The following is a 22,327-nucleotide window of genomic DNA, read 5'->3' on the forward strand; positions in this document are numbered from 1 at the left end:
AAAATAGNAAAGAATCTCCACTCCCTCCGATTGTTGTGTTGAGTTGAGACAAAAAAATCTCCCAATAATATGCGAACCTTACCTTTGGGAACCTCTTCTCTCACCGTTAACAATCTCAATTTTAAGAGACAATCTTCACACTCTTACTTTTCTTCTTCGTCTTCCAGGGCTTCTCTTTCTCATCAGACCTCTTCTTCTCCTTCCAAATTAGGTACTTCATTTTCTTTATTTTGTCCTCTAAGCTTAATTTCTACTTTGGATCCAATATTTCATCTATTTTTACTATCAAGTTCGGATTTTTTCTCACTTTGTAGCTGTTGCATTAGAGAAACTCATATACTATAAACTAGATTTATCATCTGTCAATATACCCAGAGGCATAAACTTCATTCTATCTAAAGGGTCTATTTAGATCTTCATGTTTTTTTTCTTTAAAGGTGTTACTTTGATAGTCAATATCGGGAATATGTGAATTTGTGTACGTAAGTTAGAACTATAAATGATTGTTTTAATAACTATGTGTATTAGCGTATGTGGGTTAGAAGAAATGATTTGCTTGAAGTGATTTCGCAATTTGAAATGCAGGAGTATGCAGAGCGAGTCAAGTGGTTGAACTATTTCCAACAGTGTCTCCTGAGATTGTTGTTAGGGAGGCAAGGTTAGAGGATTGTTGGGAAGTGGCTGAGACTCACTGCAGCTGCTTTTTCCCTGAATATTCATTTCCTTTAGATTTGCTGCTGCGCGTTGACAGGATGTTTGCTATGCTTTCTGGATTCACTGTGCAGCATGGTTATAGGAGAATTTGTTTGGTGGCTGTTGTCAGTAGCTTGGTTGATGAAACCTTCTTTTTGCGAAGTGAAGATTTCAAAATTGGAGGTCTTGATGGAATATTCAGTCTGAATAGAGGTTATGTTGCCGGGATATTGACAGTGGATACCGTGGCTGATTTTCTTCCAAGGAAAGGACCTCTTCGGCAGAGAAGGTCAGTTGATTATATACTCTTGGGCTAGTGCTTGGTAATCTGCTAGTTTGTTTCTTTAGTTATCTCTGCCAACCTTAGAAAATGATGATGGTTTTTAACTTGCTGCACATTTTTTTTATAAAATACGTATCATGATGTATATGATCTTAACATGGTGAATACTGCATAAAAGACTCACTTGATGGTTATTATTATTAGTAGTAGTATAATTATGATAAGAGTATTAGATCACAAAAGGACTGTAATGTTTTAAAATATTGGAAACAATGTCTTTCAATATCATTGTCCATCTGTATTTTGTATAACGATTGTCATTTTATTTTGCTGTTTCTGTTTCCTGTATCCCGCTTTTCATCAGTTGTTTATGTGCATCTTATCTGAAGAGTACTATCAGATATCTTCATAAGACTCCAACTTCATTCTCAGGTTTGCTGTTTATGTGATCATGTCACTTCTCTGTCTATATTATTGTGCGGCTCTATGCTCCTTATTTGGTCTTAAAATGTGGATCAATGGCCCTTGCTCTATGTTCCATGTTAGGTCATAGTTTCGATATATAACCCTGAACCCTATCAATCACTTGATAATGAAAAAGTTCTGACATTGGTGTTTATGTCTATAGTTCTGTTCTTATTCATGTCTGTTGATCTCTTGATACATGTTATTGAAGATGGAATAGATGAGGAATACTCCCAGTGTCTTATTGTTGCCCCGTCAACACCCAAGTGAGAATGACGGTGACACTGGTTTAGCGTATGGAAATATCTCCAGTACTAAAGCACTAACAAATGTATATGAAAATGTTGAAGTTATGACGATCACTACTCATAGCCGTCTGACGTATCACTAAGATACGCCAAAAGTTCAGACGGTTTGACAGAAACTCTTTGACTTAGTTGAAATTTTATGTTGTTTTCAGGACTGGAATTGCATACATATCCAACGTTGCAGTTCGGGAGAAATTTCGGAGGAAAGGAATAGCGAAAAGGCTGATTGCAAAGGCAGAGGCAAAAGCCAGGAGCTGGGGCTGCCGTGCAATAGCACTGCACTGTGATTTGAACAACGCCGGAGCGACAAAGCTATACAAAGGGCAGGGTTTCAAAAGTGTCAAGGTTCCTGAAGGAGCAAACTGGCCTCAGCCCAGGACCTCTCCAGATGTCAAGTTCAGCTTCATGATGAAGCTTCTGAACAGCCGTACCACTGCTTAGCTTCTTAGGAACACGAAAGCCATTATTTAGGAGAAAAAGAAATGGAAATGTAGGAATTTAAGCTAGTTTGTTGTATATATTTTTATAAATTCAATGGTATTAGCTGCAAATATTTTGACAACTGCACTTGCAGATTTATCCTGTGCCATCCCTTGTATGTTCTTATAATAGGTGACACTTGTAAAGCTCTTGGAACTTGATTTTTGAAAATTAATTTACCAATTTATTTTGCGATTAAATGATTTTCGAATATTATTGTTGTTATTTTTATTTACCATCCCAGTTTAACTTGCTTCATTTGTGATCAACGCTTATGAAAATTTCAATAGACTTATAACCATATTTTCAGTTCTTTTCACAATCTTTCAGTAGACTTAATATAGATGTATCATGAACATTAAAAGCATCCGGAAACTTGATATCGAACAATTTGTCAAACGATTTACCGTCGTCTAATTTTTTGTCGAACAATTTGTAGTCCTTACTACCATAATTTTTATACCGACTGACTTGTCAATTGGTGTTATGGTTAATGGCTATGTGGTTTCAAATTGATAGATAGGTTGGTTCCCAACCCTAAGTAAACATTGTTCATAAAGTATTACGCTGGCCACATGGTTGCCAAAAACCAACGATTAAGAGAAAATCTGACCATATGATGAATTAATAATACTCGAGGGAGTCAACGTTAAAATAAGCTGCTCGGGCTGCAGCTTTCGTATGCATCTCGATATTTATACAGTCACTTGTCGTAACAGATGTAAGTTAAAAGAGCTCAAACCGCAAAGCAAACCAAAACTGCAAATGCATTATTATGTTATTCATCTCTCTGCAACTGAACCTGGGTAATGTGGTCGCCTTCCCACTGAGAAAGAAACGAGTTTTACAGACTTGTGCTACACATCAGCTCCAAATTTTACCTGCCAACAGAGTCGTGAATCAGCCACAATGAAGCCAAGTTTTGATATTACACATTGACACCAAAATAAGGGTGGTCATTCAGTAGTACAACCTACCAAAAAAAGGTGTTACTTCAGCAGTACCACTTACAACGCTTGGATGAATTTGTCCAGGGCAGATGTGTCCAGGGCTTGGAACTCATTAAGAGCAGCAGACACTGCGAGTCCAAGTTTCACAGCCTCTTCATGGCTAGGTGCCTAGAGTATTTGTGGTTTTATGTTAGTTTCAATCTTGCAAATGATTTACAATTTCTGCAATGTTGAATAGTAATTTTCTACCTCAATGTTAAGGGGAAGAACAGGGTCGTGAAGAGAGAGTCTTAGAAGGAACCACCCACCAAAGCCAGAAACTCTAACCTGTTTCAGTGAAAAAATAAGAAAAAATGAGAAATTTGTTGGAATTTATTAGAACAAAAAGATTCGGATCTGTTCAGAATACAGTATTCTCAAATAGTTAAGGAGCTATGTGAATGCTTCAAATACCGCCTACATAACATTGTTTCTAACAGTCAGTTCAAACTTACCCCTTCATAGTTAACAGGAGCTTTCTGAAGCTTTGGATCAGAATCTATACGGTTCTCTAAATGTTTCAACACGGCCTCCCCATAATCACGGAAATATCTGAAAATTCCAATTTACCAGAATCGTCAACTGCAATGGCACATAAACATCCTTAACAAACAGAATATATACAGCAACATACCCTCCTTTAAGATCTGGATGATTTTGATCAATTTTCAGTCTCAATTCCACAGCAAATCCTGGTTCTTGGAGACCCTCTACCAAGTCAGTCAAAACTTTGCTACCACCACCAACTCCGGCAGCTCTGGCTGAAGCAAGTTTATTTAAGAGTTTAACCTGCAATTACAACAACATTGCACTTGATGAAAAAATTCATACCTAGCCACATAGGTTATTTGATTGATTCATGATTAGCTACTTTAACATGCTAAAAAAGGCCAAACCAAAATATTGCCATAAAAACATACCATGAGATATGCCCCATCATCAAGCCAGTGATTTTCCTTGAGAGCTCCATGGCCACTGGTTTCAATAGCCAGATGTGATTCCTCTCCAATAGAATTCTGTCAGCATTGCTATTAGTTAGTTTCAAATACTTCAAAAGATGAAACAAAGAGATAAATGACTACATAACAATGTCATAAAGGTTATAAGTTCCAATAAGGATCACTAAATTATCAAATGCTGACATGGCAAGACAGCCAGATGTCAACATCTAGATATTTCATCATTGACTAAAAAGAATTGCATGTGCAGAACACCATTATCTGGGTTTTCAGTTAGATAACTTCAGCTAGGCTTACATGGATACCTATATAATTATAATTATAATTATATTTAATTTTTTTTACCACACCCCTTTCCACCTCCCAAGCACAAAGCACTAACTTAATTAAATTCCCTCAAGGCTAATGTGAGCCCAATTGATCTCTAGATCTCTTACTCCACAATTAGAGATCTGATTAGATAGCTATCCTCTGAGGGCAAAACAAAAACATAAGGTAGGCACCATGTTGTCCAAACCCAGTTGGAGCATTGACATATAACCAACACTAAAAATGTTAGCTACCATTTGAAATATCAATCAACTAACACAAACAAATTGGAAAGAAATAAAATCCCATAATTATTGTTGGTACCATTTATTGTTATTCATCCAGGTTTCTTTTCAGTCTCATGACTCCATAACAAGCACTCCAATCCAACACTAGTCATATAACACCTACTTACGTTAGTATTTGTAGCTAATCAACCTAAAACACGATAATTCAAAATCCATCTTACCAGACGAATAGCTTCATCAATGACATTTTTATACCCTCTTTTGAACCGATGGTGCTTTCCTCCTAAAAAATTTCCACATTGTTAGCACAGTCATTACAGAAAATAATCATGAAGCCACCTCATTTTGCATCATACCAAGTTTCTTTTCAATAAAAGTTGTCAGCCCATCTGAAGTTACACTGTCTGTCACAATAGTTGTTCCTGGATGCTGAACAAAAGAAACAAATGGACCAAATGGGTAAGAATAGAAACAGTTTATGCATGGGAAAAAAAAAAAAATTTCTGGAATAAGAAAATCTTACTTCCTCGAGAACAATGGCAGACATAAGGGCAATTAGACGATTCCGGTTAAATTCACGACCAGTTGAGTCCACAGCAGCAGATCTTTTAAAAGATCATCAAAAATCAATATTGAACATACTGAGTTTGAAAACTAAAAAGAAATTATAATTATATATATATATATATATACCTGTCAACATCAGTGTCAAAGATGATCCCTAAATCAGCCTTATTATCAAGGACTGCCTGAATGATAGCCTTCATTGCTACCTTATCCTCCGGGTTGGGAATATGATTGGGAAACAAACCTGATTTTTGTGAAAAAAATGTCATTCAAATATTGGAATATCAAAGCCCAACTTAAAATTCCAAGAACTATATATTACCATCTGGCTCCAAGAACTGACTACCAGAAGTTATAGCACCCAGAGGGTCAAGAACCTTAGCCTGACAGACCATAGGAAAAAAAGCTTACATCAAGTAGTGGTATTGATATAGCTCCATAATTGCTAAGAGCAAAAAACACTTAATTCAAAATAGCATGCATTCACATTATTGAACCAAAAGTCTATGGTGCCCTATATTAATAACAGGTTACTTTACTAAACCTGAGGATATTCTAGACATCAGATGACCAGATATCTATTAGAAGAACTTTGCTAATTACCCAAATTCCACAATCTTGGATATTCCAATAAAAACCTCTATAGATGTTTCTACAGGAAATAACACCCATATGGAAACAAATATGAAAGGAATTAAAGCTTTCTTCACAAAAACGAAGCACTATCCCTACAATCTAATATATTTTGCAAACGAATATGAAAGGAATTATAGCTTTCTTGACAGAAAAAAAGTACTATCCCAACAATCTAATATTTCAATCCCAAGAAAAGAGTACAAATAAAACTTACAGCAAAAAATCCTCCTGCTCCATTTCCTGCATCAACAACGATATGGAATCCCTCCAATGGCTTCGCTAAGATTTGACAAAACCAAACAACAATTAGCAAAAAAAATGAACCACCATGGAAAGAAAAATCTAAACAAGTACTAGTAATAGCAACAGATACAGAACAAATGAAAGATTGCACTGCAAGTAATAACAGAAAATGATGTTAATCTACAAATATAGTCCAACCCTAATTAAACATTCTGAAAGCTGTTATTACCTATATTTCCAGCAGCTTTTTGGACAGCCTTTACCAGACCAGATGCATACACAGTCATGTAATCAACTTTCTTAACAGATGCGGAGGCCTTCTTCCGCAAATTCAATAAACCTTCATCAGTAAAGTTACTGTATATATGAGCAGCACGCTCCAGGATGTCTTTGATATCAGCTTTCCCAAGCCCTCCAGCATTTGTGAAGAATTTGAACCCATTCCGGTTGTAAGGCAGATGACTAGCTGCTCACAAGATTAAAAGCTTCATTAGGTGAAAACTTTCACCTAGTCTTAAACAAGATATCTAACGACACGACCAAAAAAAAAGTCTTAAATTTCTGTCCACGGAAACCATGTGTGGAAATTTCAGGCATGTGTACTCTTAAGATTAAAGGCTCTAAGCTAATAGAAGAATAACATTTAATACACTACCTGTAATCATAATAGCCCCATCAACTGGACATAAAACTGCATCATCTTCTGTGAGTGTGCTATTAAACATTGCTGGTGTAGATGCTAAACTACAAAAGGCAAATGACAATATTAAAGATGAACAATTATAATTAGTCATTACGGAAGCAAGTTTGTTGATCATGCAAAACATCAAATGCATAGTGTATATACTATATACATATATACTATATATATGTAAGACAAGGAAAAGAGAAACCCATATGAGAAACTGCTTCGACAACAGGAGTACAGCATCTCATTACATGATATTAAAAACAAAAACTTGGCATCACTAAATGAAACAATATAGTCCATTCACTGTCTGAGCCAAAATGTAAACCTGTCCAGTTATAACAATTAGCATAGATTCAATTGAGAAACTGTTTATAGCCAATTACACAAATTAGGCCTGACATGACATTTATCAATAATGAACTTGCTGAGGCCATCAACATTTACCAGACATATCCAATACTACAAAATGTCTACCAGCTAACATCAATAGACAGGACAAAGAATATAACAAACATTTGAAAGTCATGAACTACCCATATTGAACAACATCCAGACCAGCACCAGCAATGCCAAACCACATCCTGAAATCAGTAAGTAAAGAAATAAACATAGAATAGGCTTCCTAAAGACAGCCGCTCCAATAATTTGGTTGTGATCAAGTAAAATTCCAACTGTCCACCAGAATTGCATAAGGCTTAAACTTAATTTTGCAATGGAAAACCAGACCACCTGTAACATTTGTGCAGATATCCGAGAATCATGACTGACTGAAATACGCAAGCGTTGGGATGTGTCAGCCTTTTTCTTGTTCAATAACCATGAAGTAAAGGCAGCTGTTATTGCTTCTGTAATTGGTTCGGTGAGACTAATAGGTTCCCCCTCGACACCAGCAACAGCAACACCACGAAATGGTCTATGGTCCAAATTTCAAAACCAATTCAAGACTCTTCTTAAGAAAGAATCTGTTTACATGAAAAACAATTTGTAATTTTTTCAACTTCAATTTATTTTAGAAATCGCATTTGTAGGGTTCATAATTTTAACCATACCTGGAGCAACCACACCAGCTGCAAGAGGAACCCCCAAGTCGCTCCTTAGTTCTGCACAAATTGGTTTTACAAAGAGTTGTTTTCCAAAAGAAGTTCCAGCATTTGATGGAACCAAGGATTGATTCAATTGACGAATAGAACCGATCCATGGAGTTGTAAACCAAAAAGAAAAATGAAAAAAAAAACACTGCAGTTAATTGAAACAATCACAAACCCAGAAAACAAGTTCAAACATTGCATTGGTGGGTGATCTTCGGTGGGGATGATAGGGGTTTTTGTCAGGGGAGGCCAGTGAGGTGAAAGGTGGCGTCGGGGTAGATTTTCGATGCCGAAATCGACCCAAAATTGGTTTGAAGAGTGCGAACACTAGATGAGCAGCGACTCGCGATTGATGGGTGATCTTCGGTGGGGATGATAGGGGTTTTGGTCAAGGGAGGCCGGTGAAGTGAAAGGTGGTGCCGGAGTTCATTTTCGGTGCCGGAGTGGTGGTTGGCGATTTAAGGGAGAAGGAGAATTCGTAAGCGGGAATTTTTTTTGGGGAATTTTTTTTTTTTAAACTATCTGCTGTGGCAAATGACTGACGTGGTAGATGAATTGGCCTTGTCACATCAGACGCCACGTCATGTTGTAGGCTGGTTAGTAAGAAGCAGTAATATGTATAGTATTATTGTTTTTTTTAATTCAGAATGAATAGTATATAAAAACAAAAACAACATCTAGTATTATCAGTCAAAACTTATCTACTCAACATAAAAGAACAAAGTACAAACAAACAAAAAAGAGAGAAAAAGTAGCACAAAATTTATTAAATCTTCAGCCTCCGGGACCACTCATTAAATTGGCAATTTGGCATGCTCAATCTCATTTTCCTTCAGGATTTTAACAATTTGAGGTATTTGGCCCATAAATGTCAAGCCCATAAAGTATATTAAAATCCTGGAGAAGTCTTAAAGCTTGGACAAAATTCCTCTGCCAGGCTTCTCCAGGACCAGGACCACACCTGCCCTGGAAAAATTTGCCAGGCTTTTCTCGAGCTGGTTATTTTATTTACTGTTCCCGGGAGAAACTGCCAAGAAAATTAATGTTGGGAAATTTTCTCGTATTTCTTGTCTTCCAGGAACTGTTTCTTCTGTTGGATGAATTGTTTTGCTTTGTCCTCAACTGGGAATCTCCGGCTCCCCACTTGGAGAAAGAACAAGTAAAAAATAATCCTGACACTATGGATTGTAATTCACAGAGTGTTGTTGATAATGTTATCGGATTAGTAAAATAATTGCTATTATAATTTACCTGTTATACTGACAGTATCCAAATAAGAGTAATTTTATTTGTTTCATCTCGAGTTTGTTATACCTTAAATGATAACATAAGTCAGAGTAGTTTCTTAATATGATATTAGGGTTAATATTTTCGTGTTCGAATCCTTCATTTATCACTAACCACTCAATCAATCTTAATTATCACAGTCTTGATCACGTTACATGTGAAAATGTCTTTTAGACTTAAATATAAATATTAGATTGGTATCTAATAGTTTAAATTTCCGATTATTCTATATTATCAAGAGGAGAACTTTATGGACAATTCTAAAATTACACTATTAGCTTTTTAATAAATAATTATAACTCCATACCGACTGAACTTTAGAATAAAAAATTAAACCCAATAAAACTAATGGAACAGTAATCTAAATGATGCAAGTCCAGTAAAGGAGTGATTTTATAAAATTAATTAAGCTGATGTCGTAAAGGGCATGAACCTTTTGAAGACAATGGAGTCTTGACCATGATGATTGTGGTTGAAAATAATTAGTTCCACCAACTGTTGTATAAAATTTGGGTCAAGAAAATCTAAGTCCAAAGATTTGAATGATCTTATGCTAAATTATTATGATGTTGGGAGACTTAGTGGGTGTAAGGTATTGGAATTAATTCTGCATGCTAAAGATTTTCCACACCGACCATGCATGACTTTAGAAAGAAGGGAAAATCTCAAGTAAATCCTATTAGATTTAGGCTTATATCATGATTTAAAATAGGAAAAACTTAGGCTTAAAGATGAGTGTAACATGTTCGTTTTCATATGGTCCATACGATAATGTCATTCCATGTATGTATTCGCTTTCTCTGCTATTTAACTTTTGACGATTCTGTTCGATTGGTTTTAAAATCAATGTATATGTAACATGATATATATAATTAGACAGATATACGAACGACTATAATATATGTATATATTGTTTGAAACCTTTTTAAACATCAATAATATTTCCTACATTAGGATAATCTCTTACAATTTTAACCATTAACTTGTTTAACTTGTTCATGAACATTCTTTACTGTATACATATTAATAAGAAATGAGCATATAACACTTCTACTTAAATTAATTTTCAAGATAGAAAGAATCAATATTCTTATAAACTCACCAAGAAAAACAAGTCATCTTTAAAATTAACAAAACAAAAAATCCTAACCACATGGATATCGGTGATTTTTCATAAACTATAAAGGATATTTTATTATCAGTCGAAAGTTCAAGGCCTTCAACATAATTCTGCCCCATAAAATAAAGCTCTACCGACCTTCAATAATAAAATATATTGACGGTCACATAAATGTAACTATTTTCTTCTTTCTCCCTTATTTAGATCATAGACTATAAAAAATATTTTCCTTGAATTGAAGAAACATTTAATACAAAAACAAATCAATTAAACCAAAAACAACCACCGCCAAAATATATAATGAATGATGCCTCTTGCTTTAAAGGTTATTTAATTTTGGAGGTCGGTATCAGCTAATGGTGAGATAAGCATGCAAAATTCATAGTAGGAAACTTCTGTCACACCATTGATTTGATTTGAATATTATCATGAACATGTTCATAATGTTAGTTTATATAAGCATGAATTATTTTATTTAATTTTGATATTCTTCTAATACTTTCTCTTTCTCTTCTCACCACACATTCACAATCATTTAGTATGTTTTGTCTATATTTGGCTTTATAATTGCTATTATGACTGATTTATCTCTCTAAGATTCCATCACCTTCCCAAGCTCTTAATAACTATTTTTTTCCCAATTTCTTAGTTACTATTTTTTTTTTTTTTTAATTAAGGTGTTCGACCAGTTTATACGCACTTTAACTAATCCTCATAAGAGAGTAATACAGCAACCTACCACCACTTAATTACAACATTGTAACAATACGATAACATGAAATTTGTAAATTTATAACGTGAAATTATAAACCAAAAACATAAAAGTTGGAATCTACACTTTTATGTAACCGTACTAAAACCCTAATGCTTAATCACATTAGGTATTAGTAAATCAAAGTTGTCAAGTCGATTATGTAATCAATCTTTATTATGAATGTTATGATTTTCTAAATATTTCATTGTAAAATTCAACTTTACAGTAAAGGAGGTTTGCTCCCTTCTTTGAGTTTCTGGGTTCAAACCTTGAAGCCACTTATCACAATAACATTATAGTTTACTGGTCCTTTGTGTTGGAGTTGTCGATTACTTCAGCATTAATAGGTTACGTAGACATATTCGAGGGTCCCGTTGCCCGATAAGCGGACAGGGGTCGCGAGGGCAACGCCCCCGAGCCTGTAGGCGATTTGGGCCTTTTCCATGTATAACCACTATAAGATTTCTTTAAGTTATTAATTCCTTATTGGGTTGGGCTTAGGAATATGAATCCTTGTAAAACTAGGTTTTGTCACTTAAACCTAGTATATAAATATATTTCTCTCTTGTTATGAGTGTGATAGCAAATCATAGGACAATTCATTCATTGTAAACGAGAGAGGGCTAATGAAATATTGTAATAATATTAACTCGGCTGGACAAAGCCCATATTAGATGAACCAGGGTAAATCGCGTGTGTTATTTTCTCTATGTTTATTATCTGTGATTTGCTTTATTGTTGTTTTGTTTTCGTTGCTGTCTCCATATCGTTCACTTTGGACTTGTGGGGTGTTCAATAGATCTCAAGAATAGGTTAAAGTGCGCACAAGCTAACCCGAACACCTTGTTTATCAAAAAAAAAAAAAAAAAAACTTTACTGTAAAAGCTAGTCTCATACATACATGAGTTAGTTTTTATTATTATGAGTTTAGGTCTGGATTTTATGCTTAAAAGTTAAATCAATGAGTTTTCGATCAATTATAACATTGCAAGGAAGATTCTTTTTGTTGATGCTTGATTTTGACACCAACTACTCGTAAGTGTAAAATGCTAAGCGGACTTAGAAATCACACGTGATATGGGAATATCAAATGAAATAATGAATGAAAGACGATATTTAAAGTGGTTTGGATGCTCAAAAACAAATCATACGTCCACTGCTATTGTATTAACAAAAGGGTAAAAATAGGTCACACGCAGCGAGCTAAGTTACAATTTAAAGAGAATACAAAGAGAGAGAGAGAGAGAGAGAGAGAGAGAGAGAGAGTAAGCTATTTTTGAGTAAGATTAGTCAATCCTGCAAATGAGAGGGGAGACCTCTATTTATAGTGAGAGATCTTAAGGTAATGATTACAAATCTGCAAGTGGGTAGATGCCGTGCAAATCCTTCTTTGGGTCCCAGTGGTTGCCTGCTCGAGAGATATCCTCAATTTGCGTAAGGTTTGGACACTTAGATGATCTCTAACCACTTGCAAGTCTGACACTCACCTACTGCGCTGACAGAAACCATACCACTTGCTCCATTGCGTGACGTGACCGCACCAAGACGACACAAAACTTCTTGAGCACTGATTGGCCCTTGCTGACGAGGCTCCGGTCAGTCCTAACTTTTCAAGCATAACACTTTTAGTTATTGATTGATATTGTTATGGAACCTGAGTTTTCCAGGATTCACGATTTGAAAGTATTTACTTGCCCTGAAAGAGCTCATAAAGTAAATGTAATTTACATCGTCTCTTTAATATTGAATATTACTAATATGACGTTACACGTTACTAGAATAGTAGAATGTAATCTCTGCAAGATTATGGGACCAGTTTCCTAAACCAGAGTAACCCTTAAATAACAAGCAAATACCACAGTTTCTATCCTTAATATGATCAAACACACCACATTGATTCTTCAATGGTGCAGCAGTGGTCCATCATTTTCAATGGTGCGAATTATGGTTCCCTGGTCCCTGGGCCCTGGAACTCTTCTAATGCTTCAATCACCACCATATCTATCAAGAATCAGAATAATTCATATAATGAAACATACAAGCTAGGTTGTACATCAAGGCACTACAGGAATTTTCAGTCTTTCTGAATTCCACACCTACTGATATGAGCTTCTTTAAGAGAGTTTTACTATCCGAAAACTCGCTATACATTAATTGATTTTCAGTTAAGATGATAAAGTTGAATGTGATGATATAAACAACTAGAGAAGGAGGTGGAAAACTGTAAGGAGAACCTATTTTTCAAGATTCAATGATCAAACTTGAGCTCGTCGTGTATACATAAATTAGAGTTTTATGCTAGCAACAATGGAGAGGTAAAAAGAAATAAATCAAAGTCCAAAACAAGATTTCAGGACTACTGTACATTCCCCTCCACAGCAGAGCATAGAAAGAACTTGAAAAATCCAAAAAAAAAAAAAAACCCAGATTAGATGAAATATAAATAAGGAAAACAGCTTAATCTGTAGTCATCTCACTTTGCTCTTCATTGAAGAGTGGCTGCTGGTTCAATATCTTTAAGGAGGCCGACTATCTGCTGCATGCTTGGTCGCTTCGATGGAAGGTCGGCCGTGCATAGATATCCAATCTTCAAGGCCTCCTCCATTTGGTTTTCTGGTCCTGTATCGTGAATTTTAGGATCAATAGCTCTTGATCCTTGGTTCTTTCTCACCAAGCCTCTAACCCAGCTCACTAAAGTTGCTTCTTTCTCGTCGGGGTAATCGTCTCCAACTGGTTTTTTCCCTGTTATCAGCTCAAACAGAACCACACCAAAGCAATATACATCCGATTTTGGTGTTGGGGAGTCACATTCAGGCTCAGAAAACTCCGGTGGAACATACCCAGGTGAGCCACGAGCAATTTCCTCATCCAAGCCATTTCCAAATATCTTGGCCAATCCAAAGTCGGATAACCTTGGCTCCAAATTTATATCCAGATATACACTGCTAGCTTTAATGTCCCTGTGAATTATCGGAGGTGAGCACCCATGGTGAAGAAATGCCAGTGCACGAGCAGTGCCAAGTGCTATTTTATGTCGAAATCTCCATGTTGTTAATAACCCTTCAGAGCCTACATCTTGGATCCCATTATTTCCATCTTCTTCCCATGTATCAGTGCTCCAATCCTCTGTTGTTTGAATCCCAAGCGGCAAGTCATGCAGCAAATTCTGCAAGTTCCCATTCTCCATGTAATCATAAATAGCAATTCTTTGATCACCAGCTAAACAATATCCGGTCAGTGGAACAAGATTTGGGTGCTTTATTCGACCAAGATACTCAAGCTCTCTTGCAGCTTCTTGTTCTGTCAATGTTGATCCATGGACTAAAACTTTTACAGCTACATGAATTCCACCAGGAAGGAATCCTCTATACACAGGTCCAAATTTCCCTTCAGCCAATAGGGTGCCTCGATCAAAATTCGAAGTTGCAGATAAGAGGTCTGCAAATGTGATATTCAACAAAGGCTTCTCAAAAATGACTACAGGCACTGAATTTGCATGCTTAACATCAGCAACCCATGTAGTTGAATCAGTCTGGAACGAAAAGGGGCCTGAAACATTTTGCTCTTCTTTATACGATGTTTGCTTTACAACCCACATTTTCGGTTTCCTTCTGCAACCAAAGGCTACAAACAGCAGCCCAGCAAGCAAGCAGACCATTGAGAGGGTCAAAGCTAGAGCAAGCTTGAGTCCCTTGTGTTTGGTTGCTTTCCTTCTAAAGAGGCTAGGGTTCGCCGCAATTGGGCAGTTGTTTGAAGACCCTAAGAAAGCTTTTTGTAGGATTTCAGGGGATATCTCTGAAGCACAAAGGGTTAAGTTGTTGTAAGAGAAGTTAAAAATATCCAAATATGGAAGTTTTCCCAACAGAGATACAGGGATTTCACCACTCAAATTGTTGCGTGAAACATCAATAATTTCAAGGTTTTTGATACTCAATAAAGGGATATGGCCACTAAGATGGTTCATAGACAAATCAAGTGTACGCAAACTACTCAATTCAGAGATTTCACTAGGAATATGACCAGTGAGGCTAGTTCTAGACAAATTCAGATACTCTAAACTCCAAAGAATTTCGATTTCCGGAAATTCTTGTCTGCTAAATCTATTGTAAGCTAGATTAAGATGCTTAAGATTCTGAGCTTGACTCAAGTTGTGAAAAATCTCTCCACTTAGCTGATTCTCAGACAAGTCCAGATAAACCAAATGAGACCAATTATAACTAGAGTTGAATTGTACCTGAGAAATGTGACCTTGAAACTGGTTCCTGCTGAGGTCAATCACCTGCAAAGGCTCCTGAAACACCCCCATAACAGAACCCTGAAACAAATTCCATGAAATATTAAGCCTACTAATGGACTTCATTCCTGTCAAATCTAAGTCCCTTCCAGAGATTTCATTTCCAGCAAGGTTCAAGCTTTTGAGCTTGGGAAATGCAGCACCAAAACCATCAGGCAAAGAGCCATTCAGCTGGTTCATTGAAAGATCAATTGTAACCAAAGATTGACAACTCTTGATTCCCTGTGGAATGCTGTACTGAAACATGTTGTTGTCAAGTTTCAGAACTTGAAGACTCACAAGTGAGCTTATAGCAGCAGGGATTTCTCCGGACAAATTGTTGTGAGAGAGATCAAAGACTTCAAGTGAGCCAAAATTGCCAATGTTGTTTGGTAAAGAACCTGAAATCTGATTGTTTGAGAGATTGAGGGTTGTGAGAGAGCCTAAACTCCATAAATCACCGGGAAAAGCTGTGATTTTGTTGTTGCTAAGATCTAAAACTTGAAGCTTGGTTAATTTGCCAATGGTGGTATCAGGAACTGGGCCTGAGAGGCCTAAATTGGGAGCAACTAAAGCAGTAACATGCTCTTTCTGAGAGTCACAGGTGACTCCTTGCCATGAACAAACAGGAGATGAAAAGTATGAAGCTTGAAAAGATTTAGAGCTCGTTTTTTTGAAGAACTCAGAGACGTAGAACCCATCTGTATTGGGTTGCTGAGAAAGTACAGGCTTGAAGAACAAAGCAAGAACCAATATTGAACTAAAGAAGCAAAACCCCATTTGAGAACAAAGCCTGAAGCTCAGAAAAAAACCCTAAACTTGAACTCTTAAAAGGTGAAATACCTCCTCAAACTTCATCAAAATCAGAACTTGGAAGAACAAAACCCCAGAAAAATGACAGTGAAAAAGAACAAAGAAAGGTAAAAAGTACACAGCAGAGATATCAAATGGAGGAGTTCTTGGTAAAAGAGAGAGAGAGAGAGAGGGACAAGAAAAGCCAACAAAACAGAGAATCCAACACAAGTGAAAGAGAATCACTTTTGTTACTGTTCAGAACATGAAGCAAAAGCACAAACAAGAACTCAACTAAACAACTTAAACTTTGTTTTGTTCCTTGAACATTATTAAAAAAAATATAGAAAAATAAATAAAATAAAGGAGTAAATGTAAGTGCTTTGGAAAGAGAGAGACAGAACAAAGATGAAGAGGTGGCGGTCAGAAGTTGAGGTTCATAAATGAGAAACAAGAGAGTGAATTGAAATATCAAATTGGGTTGTTGAATTTATCAGTGCTTCTCGGTGGTGTATTCAATGATTCTTCATGAGTGTTGATCACTTTCTATTTCCTTTGTTTACTTTTTTCTCTGTTGGGGATAATCACATATACCCCTCTTTTGTTGGCTTAATATCAACAAACCTCCATTGTTTCTCAGATTTCATAAAATACCCCTATCATGTAGCGTAAATGGTAAACCTAAATTGTGCGATGGTGGTGTTCAATATTAAAGTAAGTGTATTTTACTCATCCTGAAATGACACATTCTCATTAGTCGGTTGTATAGCAACATGTTGTGGAGAAAAGTTTCTCAATATTTGGTGTTTTTGTTTTTGAAAATGAATTCAAAGTAGAAAATAAGTTTAAGTTTGTATTATCAAAGTGTTTATTATCGTTTTCTGAAAATAGTGTTTGATAATTAAAAACGGTAAAATATGATGATTATATATCACTTTCTTATCATAAATATGTTATTTTGTAATATAGTAGAAATGAAATATAAAAAATCATTTTTTAATTATATTTACAACTTTTCCTTTTTCTTGTTTTTTGTTATTAAAAAAAAAAAAACCGAAATGATAAGTAAACAAGTATTTTCATATTCCAAGAAGAAGCAGAAAATGAAAACACAGAAAAACAATGAAAAATGAAAAGGATAGTGAAAGCACTTGTATTTTCTCAAGGGTACTTTTTTTTATTTAATTCAGAAACTATAATATATTACGTAATTTGGGCTAAATACGGGGGGGTAAATGAATTATTCATTACTTTTTTTTATTTATCTTGAGAGGAAGTTGGTCTATTTTCTTTATCTATAAAACTGCAAGCCAATAACTTTTTTCCTCTAAAAGAAAGTGGGAATTCCCTATTCCAAAAGTCTAATACCATAAAAGTTGGTAGATTTTTGTTGCATTTTTCTTCATGAGGAAAAAGGTTCCTTTTCATTTTCCAAAAATTCTTTTTTTTTAAATTTTTTTTATAATTCAATCTAACATGTCCCAAATTTCATATTCATGGCCAATTTAGAAGGAATTATTAGAATTTGGAAGTCACATTTAATTTGAAGCATTATTACAACAAGGGTTTATTTCATAGATATTGATTAATGCACAATTATCAACAAGCATTAAATATTTCATTATTAAGGGATTTTTGACACTTTCATAGCGGCTTTTTTTTTTTTTTTTAATTATCTTAAGGGATTTTTTTTATTTTTATAATTTAAGGATATATAATATTTATGATAATTGTGAATACATTTAATATTAATCGATCTCATGGGGTAAACAAAATAAACCCCACATAAAAACGCAATAACAAATAATAATATTTGATAACATGTAATACTATTGTTTTGATATTAAAAGATAGCTAAGACTCCTAAATTTAATAAAAAATATAAAAAAATCCCTTAAAGATAAATTAAGAAAAAAGCCACTATAAAAGTGTCAAAAATTACTTAATAAGGAAATATTTAATACTTTTTTTTTATAATTGTGAATACATTTAATTTAATATTAATTGATCTCACGGGGTAAACAAAATAAATCCAATATTTCGATAACGTGTAACGATATTATTTTTGATATTAAAAGACAGTTAAGACGTCTTGTGGGTAACGTTACCGGTAATGCAATATTATTCTTGTTAATTAGATTTTAAAAATGATTTTGGGGTGCAAGTGGGTAGTTGTCTTCCTTGACTAAAACCCTAGAAAAAAGGTTTTCTTTCACTCCATTTTCTCAAGGGAGTGTCAATGAAGTAAACTTAATTGCCATCTTTTTCCCCCATTTTGGGCTCCATAATTAAACAAATATATGATGGGACCATTCAATAGTTCAAAAAGAATGAATGTAACTATCACTCTTGTCTATAATTAAATTGGACCAATATTCTAGGATGTTTTGAAAAGCTTTTTATATGGTTAATAATCAAAAGTGATTCCAAATAGTAAAAGAGAAAAAAAGGGTATTATTCAACTATATACTATTTAATATAATTTAATAAAACTATACTTGAATAACTGTACTATATATTAGATCATTAGATTATGATTTATCGTGATCCAAGGATTTCGATGGAAACATGACCCTCAATACTGTACAACGTTAAACTCTGCTCATATCATCAGAAGTCATATTTCAATCAATTTTTAAATTATAATTCAGACGTCTAGATAGAAGATAACACGACCTTCAATATTATAGATTTATTTTGAACAAACATTTTTTTTTTTTTCAAAAATTAAGGGTAAAATGGTCATTATAGCACTTGTCTCATCATGTCAAACAACTCAAAATCAATCCACTTGAGGATTAAAAAACAAAAAAAAAAAAAGATGAACCAAGTTCATGGTATGATTTAGATTAGGGGGTAATCTTATTCTAAATGGGTTTGATGATTGAGCTGGTTTGGACCCCACAAAACCCATCACCTTGTTGAAGTACTTCCCTAATAATTGTGGATGCATTATTTATTATGCTCATTAAACTATTGATTAATCTTCTAATCTTAATTTAATTATTAAAGAAAAACAAAAACTAATATTGCTACATTGGGCAATTTGTTTATGTAGAGACACTCTATGTTTTTTTTTTTGTTAATATTTATTTTAATAATAAAGTGACGTAATAAATAATATATACACATAAAAATATCATATAAACATTCGTACAAATTCGACAAAATAAAAACTTCGTATCTCTAAACTTTATAAGTATAATATTATTCATTTTAATATAACCTTAAAAGAATCAATAAAAAGGAGAGTATAAATGTATTTGGCACATATATGGACGAACCTATATTGTGATGAGTGGGGGCCGGTGACCCCACTCAATATTTTTTCCATTAATTTAGTGTTTTTTTTTTTTTTTCACTTTAACGTATTTGTATTAATATTTCTAGATTTGACCACACTCATTTATTTTTAACTTATTTTATATTCTATTACTTTAATAAAAAATAAAGAATTGAGCATGCCAAGATCCTATAAGGCAAGAAGGTTTGGTGATGAGAAAGAAGAAGAAGAAATGTTTTAAATGATTTGCATTGATTGAGGAAGAAGAGTAATATTAAATCAACCCACAACTTTAATTATTCATTCATTTTCTTCTTTTGATCTTTTTAATATTTTTTTTTTCTTTTGTCACACTCATAATGTCACCTTCTTCTTCTTCTTTTCTTTTTCAACCCTCCATCTTCATCATCAATTTATTAAAATTATTAATTTCCATTTCTAATCAATGAGATCTCTTCACCCTCAACTTGATCAAACTCCAATTGGAGCCCATCATTATCGCTTAAATTTGTTTTAGATTGAGTATTCATAGTTGTAATTTTATAAAATTGTATTTGTTTTATTACAATTTCCTTTATTTTAATACAAAAACAATTTGGTACGAGGAGAAGGGATTTATAGTGTCAATATTCGATAATATTGTTGGATTGGTAGCGATAATTTGATAGGTGTATGTTAATATTAGTTTTCGATGTATGTTAAACCACTGAATAATATTATTGAACTAATAACATAATATTACTTGATAATTTAACATGAGGAGGAGTGAGTAATGTTGCGTTAATATTTGAAAATATCCTTATTATAATTATCATATATGAACCTAACAATAATATGGAATCAATAACGTAATATTACTCGACTAAGAAGCATACACATTTTTAGTTTGTTTGTTAAATAAGAATATATCATAATTAAATAAAAATTAAAAAATTAAATAGCTAGTCAATTGCTTCAAATTACTACCAAATTTATGTTAATTATGTCCTTATGACATAATTAAATCACATAATTTTGTTTAGTGTGGAGTTTCACTTTCAAATGGACAAAGTAATTAATTGTCTAAACAATAATCATTAATCATTAATTTCTAAATTAATCTAATTGATACACATAGCACTAAAATTTATTATTCATGTTGTAAAAATTATGTCTTCATGTTAATACCTACCACAATGTGGCCCCTAAGCTAAAATAAATGTCAAACAATTCTACCAAAATTTTATGGTACTTTAAATTGAGTACTTGTAGAATTAATATTCAATTTTATGTCAAAAACCAAGTTTCCAATCATTAATTTCGATCCTATAAAAAGAAATTGTACTTATTATAAAATAAAATTTCTTGTTCGGCTCTAATTTTTTCTTAATATATGTATATATCTTTTTTAGATTTATCTTCTCTTAATTCTTGTTCCTGAAGCCCATAAACAACTAAAAACATATCACTTTTGGTGGGGTTTTTGAAAGTAATAAACAGGTTTAGGTAAAACTCATTCTCAAAAATTAGTTTAAAGAATGAGAAAGCCCAATAATTGTCTATCAAATTAACGATGTGAGATAAATACAATTTCTAACACTCTTTTTCATGCTTAGTGTGAGCGGTCCGGGCCTTAACCAAACTCATCAAAATTTACAATTTCTTTAAACAAACGTGTTTTTGATACTATAATAAACAAGTTTAAATATTACTCATTTTCAAAAGTTAGTTTCAAGAAAAAGGGAATCTATTAATTTACCAAATTGGCGAGACGGGCAATACAAATTCTAACGTGGAAAATTAAAAAATAAAATTGTTTTCCACCTTTGATTAAGGATAATCCAAAGATATTGTCAGTTTGTCACGATAACACAACATTATTAAAAAACAAATATGAAATATCGTACTAGACATAATTCTTATTTTTATCATATGGTTTATTGTATTGGGATAATCAATTTTTTTTATTAATTTTTTGACATGACCGAGGTCAATTAGATTCCATTTTGAAAGTTATTTCGTGTCTTGTGCCTCTGTATAATCCAGTTGTAACCCATTATTCTCATGGCTTGTTTTGTTCTTATTATTATTATTTTTTAATTTTTATTTGTTTATTTATTTTATACCTTTTATAAAGTACATAAAATAATCTTAATTAATAAAAGTAAATAAATTAAAAACAAAGTTTGTTCTATAGAGAAGGCTGGTAGTTGATTGTTTGGCTACCTAAAACTAGTCAGTATTTACTTCCATAGAGCAATTGTCTCCATTTATTACAAAAGCAACCTCGGCCACATATTCTAACAAGAATTCTATCTTAAATTGAAGTTATGGTGGTAATTTCCATTGTGAATTTCAATAAGGTAAGAATTTAATAACGTTATCGTTTCAGTATTTTTGTTATAGATTATAATATTTCAGTTTCATGATATAATGTTTTCGTGTCGATAGTATATAAATAATAATTAATGATAATAATTTTACGAATTTAATTAAATGATAAGCTCTCCTTGAGATTTGTGAAATAATAAAAGATCATTTTACCATTTAAATGGTAAAAAACATTATTGACAAATAGTTAAATAAATATTTATAAACTTATAATAGTGTAATTTCTAATAGGTTACTAATGGTATATTTTTTTTTTTAATATCAAAAGCATCAACGAGAGTTTTGTAATTTAATCAAATTTTAGAGGATTGATATTAAAAGGAATAAATAAATATATAATCATTTTCATCTTCCGTAGACATTATGATTTTATTAAAATCTAAAGTAGGATTCTTTGACACGAGAAATAATTAATTAATTTTTTTTTTAACATAATTGATACTAGAAATTTGGTTTAAATTTAAGATTAAAAAAGAAAGAAATGGATCT

The 22,327-nt window shown here is 33.4% G+C and overlaps 3 protein-coding genes across 3 annotated transcripts; 1 reads left to right on the forward strand and 2 right to left on the reverse strand.

Moving 5' to 3' along the window:
- The first annotated feature begins 14 nt into the window (after positions 1–14).
- On the forward strand, positions 15–2,384 carry LOC116115243. Its single transcript, XM_031401402.1, has 3 exons — positions 15–211; positions 586–982; positions 1,902–2,384. The coding sequence occupies exons 1-3, from the start codon at positions 70–72 to the stop codon at positions 2,188–2,190; spliced, it is 828 nt and encodes a 275-aa protein (XP_031257262.1). The 5' UTR covers positions 15–69; the 3' UTR covers positions 2,191–2,384.
- A 561-nt stretch (positions 2,385–2,945) lies between these two features.
- On the reverse strand, positions 2,946–8,069 carry LOC116115223 (phosphomannomutase/phosphoglucomutase-like). The gene is made up of 17 exons (XM_031401385.1): positions 7,921–8,069; positions 7,593–7,784; positions 7,405–7,452; positions 6,836–6,924; positions 6,410–6,646; positions 6,152–6,216; positions 5,624–5,684; positions 5,428–5,545; positions 5,258–5,339; positions 5,091–5,163; positions 4,956–5,017; positions 4,139–4,234; positions 3,853–4,007; positions 3,674–3,770; positions 3,429–3,506; positions 3,207–3,347; positions 2,946–3,110 (listed from the first exon to the last, which is right to left on the reverse strand). Exons 1-16 carry the CDS (start codon positions 8,067–8,069, stop codon positions 3,237–3,239), a joined length of 1,713 nt encoding a protein of 570 aa, XP_031257245.1. The 3' UTR covers positions 2,946–3,110; positions 3,207–3,236.
- A 5,456-nt stretch (positions 8,070–13,525) lies between these two features.
- On the reverse strand, positions 13,526–16,507 carry LOC116115248 (probable LRR receptor-like serine/threonine-protein kinase At2g24230). Its single transcript, XM_031401407.1, has one exon. It carries the CDS (start codon positions 16,171–16,173, stop codon positions 13,606–13,608), a length of 2,568 nt encoding a protein of 855 aa, XP_031257267.1. The 5' UTR covers positions 16,174–16,507; the 3' UTR covers positions 13,526–13,605.
- Between the last annotated feature and the right edge of the window lie 5,820 nt (positions 16,508–22,327).

The sequence above is a fragment of the Pistacia vera genome, unplaced genomic scaffold, assembly GCF_008641045.1.
Source record: "Pistacia vera cultivar Batoury unplaced genomic scaffold, PisVer_v2 Contig734, whole genome shotgun sequence".
NCBI lineage: Eukaryota > Viridiplantae > Streptophyta > Magnoliopsida > Sapindales > Anacardiaceae > Pistacia > Pistacia vera.